Raw genomic sequence first — 10,191 nt, 5'->3', positions numbered from 1 at the left:
CCGCTAGTGATGTGGCGCTACAATATTTGGCTATGTCTTGGCTACTTTAATATTATTTTTACGTGTTTTAGCTGGCAACACCGGATCGACCATGAAAGGGAGCCAGTATTTAAACAATAGCGACGATTATTATTTTTAAAAAGTTTTTGTTAGGTTTAACATCGATGAAAATTCAACGCAAAGTAGGTTAATAGCGATATACTAATATACTAATTACATGGGATATAATAATATACTACACTAATAATGGATTTTTTCATACTTTTCGGTTATCCGACTTTTCAATTATCCGACCAACCCCAGTCACCAATTGAGTCGGATAATCGAGGCTCTACTGTACTACAATCTCGAAAACGAACTCGAAATCTTCCAGGCTACGGGTGAAAAAACACATAATATCCGTCTTCTCTTAAATGAATTAAACACGATTCCAATCACATCAATTGAATTGGAAAGGGCATTCTCGGTAGCAAGACTTCTCATTACTAAAATAAGAATTAGAGTGAGTGATCGGAGTATTGACCATCTTTGCTTTTTAAAATCTTATAAAAGTTTACAATATTTTGTATTATATTTTATTTAAAAAACGAAAATTACCTTCTAAGTTTGAAGTTTGATCAAAGTTCATTTTTTTTTAAATTTTTAACTCAATTCAAAGTATTTGTTGTTGTTGTTGTTGTATGCAGTTTCCAGCAAACTTTAATAAATTTTTTCTCTATTTGTGAAAATTTCTGCGTAATTCTATCCCGGGATTTCCCGGGATCCCGGGAAACAGTTCACTTTTATCCCGGAATCCCGGGACAAGCAAAAGACCGGGAAATGAGAAACCCTAATATTTACTTATGATTAAGTAAACAGTAAGGATATGTGATATGATAATTCTTTATAAATAAATGAATAAATTACTGAAATTACGATTAAATAACAAGTAGACGATATATATTACTTAACTTATGGGGATTAAGGTAATATATTAAGCGTATTATTGAGAATAGAGAGAATATATGCCCTTACTTACCCAAAAATTAAAAAAAAAAATAACTTAAAAAAATGGCCTATATTCAGGGTGGGAAAGAAATTCACTTAATACCCATGCTACGGAATATAGAATGTACCCAAAGGGTGTACATACATTTTCAATTTTTACTGTACGAACACGAAATGATTATATTTTCAATCATTTTACAGTTCTATAAGCAAGTAAAGCACGTAATTTAAAACATGTTACACAATTAAATCTTAAAAAAAAACTTACTTATTTCTTCTAATCTTGCATCAAAAGAGAATCGTGCTACCGAAGAACAGAAAATATTCCTTTACGTAAGTAAAATATATACATAAGTTATATCTCGCACGTCACTCATATCTCCCCCAAGTTGGCAATAGTGACGAATGAGAAAAACATTTCAAAAGATTTGTCGACTTAAGTCAACAATGATGATAAGTCGATTGACGTACGCTAGAGAAGGATAAAACCATCAAATATTATTTATCAGGAAATAAATTGGTGACGTAAAATTGATGAGTTTTTAAAATTACACCGAGAAAACTTTGTATTCGTTTATAATATAGATTAATGTTTCTTTTTTCTTTTTATTTATTGATTTTTTTTTGACAATAATCTATACAAATTTATAGACAGATTTTCTTTAATGCGAATTGATGTGTTACTTAAGATTTCTTCTGTCGTTATTCATTTATATAAATCGATTGCTTAACTCGAAATTACACGAATCAAACAATTTCGGCGAATAATAATAATAATAATAACTTAATTTTGAGAGTGGGGATGCGTTTTATAAACAATTCTAAATTGCTAATAATGAGTAAAATCGTCATTATGTCCGACCCTACTGGAGATACACGCGGATCCCTTTATCTCCCCATCTCCTCGACCTTAAATCACCAAAATTTAACAGCATCAAACCACATAATAAACAAACCTCCCTGCCAAATTTCACAAGTTTTCGACAAAAAGCACAGGAGTTATTAAGCTTCAAATATGGCGAACAAAATCTTGTCCCTCCCCCCACTAACATCCATACATACAGGGGAAAAAACCCCCGAATTTTTCTGCATTTCTCGACGTTTCAAGGTTTCCTGAATCCAAAAATGTAAAAATCTTGGCGGGGGAGGGGTTTATTTTTTGACCGATCGTCATACTTTCCCTCTGTTATGTATAACAACCGGGAAAGTAAAACGAACCTTTTGGTGAAAATAAGCGCCATAATTTTACTTTTATTTTTAATATTTTTAACTAAAAAACAAAAAAAATTAATTGAGTGCTGTCTATAGAAATGTTCTTGTTTTTTAAACAAATACTTAACAGTTAAACACCGTTAAATAATACACAATAATAAAGTTATTAATCTGGAGAACGTAGTTAGGTTTTCAAGTTAATAAAGTATTAATACATAAAATAATCTATTATTTGTTTAAATTATAGGAATTATATCACGAAAGATATTGTAGCGTGGCAGTTATGTTCGCTTCCATACCAAATTATAAAGAATTTTATGATGAAAACGATATTAATAAACAAGGCTTGGAGTGTTTAAGGTTATTGAATGAAATCATATGCGATTTTGATAAGGTATTTTTTACATTATTTTTTCTATATTTTAAATAGAAGAAGATAAGTTTTGTAAAAAAAAAANCGGATTATCGATACGAATTTACTGTCTGGACCGGGAATCGCGTGATATTTTAAATTAATATTAATATAGAAAGTTCCGGTGTTAAGTATAATTGTTTTTCTTCAGGATTTGTCAGTTTTTTTTATAGTAAACGTCGTCATTATTTAACATAAGTTATACACTTTCCACCTCAAATTAGTAGTGTCTTGCTTCTGTACGTTATACTTTTCCTGTTAGCAATACAGTCGTACATCTATCTAACTCCTTTCAGGGAAAACCGTTTGAATTGAAACCACGTGATTTCCTATCCAAACCGGAAGTTGATATATACTTAATCGGGGCTTCCTGACCCTAACCTACATCTCTATAATTCTGTTCTCGAGATTAAGGAAGGAAGGACAGACAGTCTACAGTCTTTTCAAATTGTAACCCAATAAACTTTATAAAACACACGCTCCTGGCGATACCAGGAGCGTGTGTTTTATAAAATTAAAATAAACAAAGGAAAATTTAAAAATTGAGAACACTTTCATTCCTCTGAGAGTGGGTAAGCAAACAAAGGCATTTGTCTAGGGCCTGGTGAGCCAAAGGGCCCATTTGCTCAGATCTTTTAAATACAGAGTGTGAATAATTAATTTTTCCTAATGCTTTCGGTGATATAAAATGAAGCGCTAAATTATTTTAAATATTTTATTTTTATAATATTTAAGTCTCCACAATATATTTGCTTAGGGCCTATATCTTTTTAAAAGTTTTAGCCACTGCCCTCTACGACAGGGAGTTGTTAATCAAACAGTTTGTTCTCTGTTTGATAGATTGCCCGAAGAACAAACGTAATTATGTTCTCGTACGAATTGAGGATTTTCGGAACCCCAATCATATATATATATAATAAATGATAGATAAAGTAATTTAATAGGGTATTATTTTATAGGTAACCGAAGATACGGCAAATACATTAATGAAATATAATTACGACTGCGAATGTCGTGGATCTATCTATGTAAAGGGGAAAGGAAATTTAACCACTTATTTTGTTAGGACAGCGTACGATAAAACAGACGAATCTATTAGTAGGTTATAAAATAAGAATTCGAGGTATTTTATTTTATTGTATAAGTGTATTTTTTTTTGGCCAATTGTCAATTTATTAACAATAATATTCTAACGTACACTGTATGATTTATAGAAGTAAAATAGTGTTAATTGATGTTGTGTTTTAAACATTGGAAAAAAGAGTTTTGCTATGGAAAAATTACCATTATGTTTTTAATATTTATATGCAAACTATTTTTTATTTGTTAAATAATTTAATTTATTTTAAATTGAGTGTAAAATTTTCCAATTCGTGTAACCTATAACTAAATTTGAGAAATTTTAATCATTTTAATAAAACAATAAATAAATAAATGAAGTAATATTTTAGAAATTTGAATATAAAACAATCCAAATTATTTATTTTTGATAAATATATATGTATATAATTATATATTTTTACCCTATAAAAAGTTTTATTTTCATTTTATACAAAGAGATGTGTATCGCAGGCAGATTGATTCGTGTAAGGTTATTGATAAGGCCTACCTTTTTCTTTTGTAAAAATATAAAATAATGTACAAAGTTTCTAATTGTAATAAATAAATGTATCTATGTTATCAATTAAACTAATGAGTTTTTTTTGTGTACTTATTTGTTTCGTAATAAATTAGGAAACCTGCCATAAAAAATTACTAAAAAAATCATAATAGAGTCTCGATTATACGGCTTTACGTTTTATTTAATATATTTTTAATGTTTTTCATTCTAACCTGTCTTTAACAATTCCCTAGGAATTTTTCATGGGCGACGAGGGCCCGGCCAAACCCACCCACGATGGATATGGAAAAAAAGGGCCCTCTTAATGCTCAGATCCGAAATTAGAAAATAAATTAGTAAATTAACTTATTTTATTTCATTGTTATGCTTATGTAACAATTCATTTCCAAAAAAAAAATCCAGCAACGAGTTGCTTAACTTTCCCGGCAACATTTAAAGTTTCCATCTGTTGTGATGTTTTATGTTAAAAACTTGTTATACAGTATTTTTAATTATTATAAAATAGCAAAAAGCTTAATTTTGAGGTAGGGGTGCGTTTTATAAACAATTCTAAATGCTAACAACGAGTAAAATCGTCATTATGTCCGACCCTACTGGAGATACACGCGTATCCCTTTATCTCCCCATCTCCTCGACCTTTAATCACCAAAATTTAATAGCATCAAACAACCTAATAAACAAACCTCCTTGCCAAATTTCAGAAGTTTTCGACAAAAAGTCCAGGAGTTATTAAGCTTCAAAGTGAGTGTATAAAATCGTTCCCAACACATAGTACAGTACACTAACATCCATAAATACAGAAATTACCTGTTGTTACATTCGTTTAATTTTTTTCTGTCGACTCATCACGAAGTCCTCTTAATCTTTTTATTAAGTGAACCCTTTCATATTCTTTTCGTAGTTTGAGCTATGTAATAATATCAGCCCAATAATTTTTATTGGGCTGTAATTTTCAAATTGCAGACCTATAGATTGTTAGTTTGTCTGTCTGTCCGTCCGTCTTTCCTTAATCTCCAGAACGGAGGTTAAATAGACTAAAATCGAGACCAGATATGGAAAGCTTAGGGCCAGATTACCGATACGAATTTACTGTCTGGACCGGGAATCGCGTGATATTTTAAATTAAAATTAAAATAGAAAGTTCCGATGTTAAGTATAATCGTTTTTCTTCAGGATTTATCATTTTTTTATGGTAAACATCGTCATTATTTAACACAAGTTATATACTTTCCACCTCAAATTAGTAGTGTCTTGCTTCTGTACGTTATACTTTTCCTGTTAGCAATACAGTCGTACATCTATCTAACTCCTTTCAGGGAAAACCGTTTGAATTGAAACCACGTGATTTCCTATCCAAACCGGAAGTTGATATATACTTAATCGGGGCTTCCTGACCCTAACCTACATCTCTATAATTCTGTTCTCGAGATTAAGGAAGGAAGGACAGACAGTCTACAGTCTTTTCAAATTGTAACCCAATAAACTTTATAAAACACACGCTCCTGGCGATACCAGGAGCGTGTGTTTTATAAAATTAAAATAAACAAAGGAAAATTTAAAAATTGAGAACACTTTCATTCCTCTGAGAGTGGGTAAGCAAACAAAGGCATTTGTCTAGGGCCTGGTGAGCCAAAGGGCCCATTTGCTCAGATCTTTTAAATACAGAGTGTGAATAATTAATTTTTCCTAATGCTTTCGGTGATATAAAATGAAGCGCTAAATTATTTTAAATATTTTATTTTTATAATATTTAAGTCTCCACAATATATTTGCTTAGGGCCTATATCTTTTTAAAAGTTTTAGCCACTGCCCTCTACGACAGGGAGTTGTTAATCAAACAGTTTGTTCTCTGTTTGATAGATTGCCCGAAGAACAAACGTAATTATGTTCTCGTACGAATTGAGGATTTTCGGAACCCCAAATTCGAACATTATAGCGACTCACCTTTCCATAAGGATGAAAATTCGCTTCATTCAAGAACATTACCACGTACAAAAACTGCGGGTATTCCTGGATTCAGCCTAAAATGTCAGTGGCAAAAGCTATATACACTGGGGTTTGTTTAGCGAATTAATTTCTTGCATTATCTGCATTTTTGATGCATACAACCGCAATTACTTATGCAAGATTCTGTGCAATGTCATGGCCATCTAGAATATACAGTCTAGTGTATAGTAGGGTACGTCAATACTAAGGCCGAGAAAGAGGTGTAAGACTTTACTGCCTGTAATTTGATGTTATTGTTATTTACCTGTGTGTAATTCGATATCTTTGTAAAAGTGGTATTATTTATTGCCGAGAGAAGATACAAAAAGGATATTGTCTTCTAGAGAGCCTGTATATTTAAAGACAGTATACTTGGCAGTCATGTTTAATCCTAACTGATCGAACCCGCTTCAACATAGGTGTTATATTTCTACAATTAGCTAATCGTAGGGCACAAAAAAAGTTCTTTTATAATATTTACACGAATAATTATCGTAAATGAAGTTATTTTAATTTATCTTTTAGTGTTTTTTTTATTTTAATTTAATTTTTTTGGACAAAGTTAAGAAGAAAATTTACTTAATTATTTTATTTCAAAAATAACTTTTATATTATTAATCATAATAAATAAACTTGTATGTGGCGCCATCTGTTATGAAATTTTGTTATAAAACCTTTTATATTATTAATTATTTTAATATCATCAATGCCTCTTATATATAAATACAAGTTATCCTGACAAATTTAATTTCTTAATCTTTACACCATCCTGAGATATTAAACTCGAGACTAATTCATATTTTTAATCGAAAATGACGAAATGGGACATAGTTTACTTGTAAACCTTATCAGTGGCGTTTTATATTTTCGTGAGGCTCAGGTAAATTTCAATTAGGGGGTCCCATATACAGTGTTGTCTTCGGGTATTTTTCTTCGGGGGAATTTTTTGGTGAAAATACTTTCTTATAAAAGATTGGTTTGAGGCTCCATTTGGTGGGAACCCCAGGCAATTGCCCTTTATGCCCCATAGGATAATGCTCCCTGAATGTTCTATATTTTAAAAAAATATATTGTTTTTTTAGTGTATTCTTTGTGTTAGTTTTCTTCTTTCTAACCTTCCCTCGTCCCAATCCTCTCGGTTTTATCATACCTTTGGAAAACTCATCTTAATTTCCAAAATCAATGGATAATTCTTTGATAATATTCTACTTTCAACTAGTTTAAAATTAAATGTCATACAAATATTAAAGCAAGCGATAAAAAGATCTTAATCATTAGATTTTGTTTCCGACCGCTTGTAAATATGCTTGTATTTGGCTAAACTACTTAATAATCTGTTCGAATAAACAAACACCGAACAGAACGAAAACCTGCCTGAAGGGAAAAGAAACACTTTGAAACGAAGCGATTTTCTGTGTTAAATTTTATTACAAGCCATAAACCTGTGCAACGCGAAAACGGAAGAAGTTTTTCAGATATCAAGAACGTAACTTAACCTGAACAAAACAGAAAATTACACAAGAAATGACGTAATATATCAATATCTTACTGATCGATTAATACAGTGCCTGCTTTCAAAATGTCGGAAAAGCAGTTAATGCATAGCCTAGCTACTACTCCGAATACATATATGTTATACAGCGTTATTTGTATAACACTGCTTCTCCCATTTGAGAGGTTGAGGTGGTTGAAGTTGAGGTTGATCTTGGTAATCCATTTCTCATAGCACTCACAGAGTCCAAAGTACTACGCGGACTTGGACTCTATGAATAGACCTTGGTCCACTTTGAATATTCATGAAGGCTGTATTCTGATGAGATCGCCACTCTCAAAGGCGTTTTTTCTCCTACTGCTAGGAAGTTTGTTTTCGTAATCCTTTCTCCTAGATGTGTTGCTAACCGAAGCTGCAGAGCCCCCATGTATTATCCTTGGTTTGAAGTCAGTTTTCCTCCTTTCCTTCTTCAATTAAAACTATCTCGTATTCAAACCTTTCAACTTAAGCCTCTGAAGGAATTCTTCATCCAAAAGTAAAGAAAATTTATATATTAATTCTTGATGAAATTCCAGAGAGAACTTTTAAGAAAACCGAGTTTTCGAGAAAAAGCAATAAATGTAATTCGTTTAAAACAATGAGAATAAGGTAACACAGTGCTGCCAACTTGCCTTGTATGGAATGTTAATAACTAACTGGTACCTAGCCCACAGAGGTTAAAGTTAACGATTACTTATAACACTGAAATTTTTCGAGAAGTCAGAACACAGAATAACTTGTTCTTTGTATTACTACAATGCTATTATAATTTCCAACAATAGAACGAAACACTACTCTTGGTATTCGAATTGGCTTGTTCACTGTTATGAGAGCTTATAACGGACGAATCCGAAAACACGGTATTCGAATACCTAGGACAAGTTCTCCTTTACAACGATGACTCTTTTGAGCTGTTCAAAAAAGTACCAATTACATATTTATTATTGTTATTATTATTATGTTGGGTGTAGTGAGTTATACTCGATTGACACCGATTGCTGTGTACTATGCCGAACCAGAGTCAAGGCATAGCGACCAAAACAAAACAAAAATTAAGTAAATTCGTCAGTATGTGTGTGTCAGAAATTTCCTAACAATAGGACATGTATTCGATATAGTGGCCTTCTGTAGTGTGATGTATGTGTTTCTGTTCAACTGTAATGTTCCGTGTAGTGTGTGTGGTAAGACATTTGTAGAGGAGAGAACAGGTATAATAAGCACCCTATCCATCCTCCACAGATGTATTATTTCCTGGGAGAATTCCGTGTACGTACTTGTTGATTTTTTCAGTGTATGTGTTTTGTACATTGTGAGTGTTTGGACTGGATATGTCTATAAAGTGCGTGATTTTGTGTTTGTCAATGAGTGTAATGTCTGGTCTATTGTGGTAAATTGTTTTATCTGTGATTATGGCTCTGTCGTAGTACATTTTGTGTGTGTTGTTTTCCAATACTGTCTATGGAGTGTATTTGTAGTATGGTTCGTGGATGTCTCATAATCTGTGTTTCTTTGCAAGCTCTTAATGTATTATAGTTGCTTATTAAATAATATTAGATGGAAAAACAATATTGCATAATTATCAGTGAAAAATATTATTAAAAATATAATTAATTACAGTTGTCCCTCTATAGTCCGACGTTCTTTAATCCGACATGCTCAGTAGTCCTACGCACCTCCCGTCAAGGTACCCGTCCCCGTTACGTGTCTGCTTGCACAGAAGCATGTCGCGATGTGAATCTCCCCATCCAATTTTTACACGATGACACACATCTCGTGTGTTTTATGTGAGCAGTTCTGTTCGAACAGTTGGAGTAGAGAATATTGTAAGTTACTGCTAGCAAAACAATGCGAAATATGTAATTATTTTCGGTAATCCGGACACTTTCGGTAATCTGACACACCTTTGGTCCCATACCTGTCGGATTATCAAGGGACAACTGTACTCTAATAAATAAGGATTAATTTAATATATTTAATATTTTATGCACTAGTAAATATTTAATGGATGGCTTTTGAAAGAATCATTATAACACGGATTTTAAACGATTTGAAGCAATATATACGAGTTTTTAAAATGAAAATTCGCATATATAGATAAAAATTTATCAATTAATTTGAGAAAAAGTGAACAGAACTTGAGCCCTAGAAATCCGTGATTCTTTGGAACTCTTTCCTCCGTGTGGCACTAAGATAGCCTTTTTTCAAAGCCATCATAGCATCGGCCAACCAACAATGATGGTGCACAAGTGGTAAAGGTCGAAGACCGATGTATTTGGGGCAGACCATTCCCTAAAATTTTAGGATTCTTTCGATCGTCCGGAAAAAATCCTGGGTGCCCCTAGGTGGTAGGCTGACGTCTTAATCGCCTCGGCAAACTGAAATTAAACTTTTCTGTTTAAAGTAAGAAACTTTTTATAAAACTGAAGAATTTAATAATTTCTT

At 32.1% G+C, this 10,191-nt stretch overlaps 2 protein-coding genes across 2 annotated transcripts in view; one reads left to right on the top strand and one right to left on the bottom strand.

Moving 5' to 3' along the window:
• The window catches only part of LOC111638695 (ras-related protein Rab-30-like), a 60,422-nt gene extending 58,917 nt beyond the window's left edge, over nucleotides 1-1,505 (bottom strand). Inside the window, exon 1 of the mRNA XM_023384449.1 lies at nucleotides 1,256-1,505. The gene's annotated coding sequence lies outside the window, so the exon portion shown is untranslated. The remainder of the gene's footprint in view (nucleotides 1-1,255) is intronic.
• The window catches only part of LOC111638684 (adenylate cyclase type 2-like), a gene marked incomplete at its 5' end in the record, with an annotated part of 14,411 nt that extends 10,463 nt beyond the window's left edge, over nucleotides 1-3,948 (top strand). Inside the window, 2 exons of the mRNA XM_023384431.1 lie at nucleotides 2,447-2,593; nucleotides 3,571-3,948. Of these exons, the coding sequence (XP_023240199.1) occupies nucleotides 2,447-2,593; nucleotides 3,571-3,720 (297 nt within the window). The remainder of the gene's footprint in view (nucleotides 1-2,446; nucleotides 2,594-3,570) is intronic.
• Nucleotides 3,949-10,191: the final 6,243 nt, after the last annotated feature.

The sequence above is a fragment of the Centruroides sculpturatus genome, unplaced genomic scaffold (genome assembly GCF_000671375.1).
Source record: "Centruroides sculpturatus isolate CEXI.00-Female unplaced genomic scaffold, Cexi_2.0 scaffold1198, whole genome shotgun sequence".
Lineage (NCBI taxonomy): Eukaryota > Metazoa > Arthropoda > Arachnida > Scorpiones > Buthidae > Centruroides > Centruroides sculpturatus.
The sequence above is the reverse complement of the archived record's forward strand: the minus strand, read 5'-3'. Positions and strand labels throughout refer to the sequence as shown.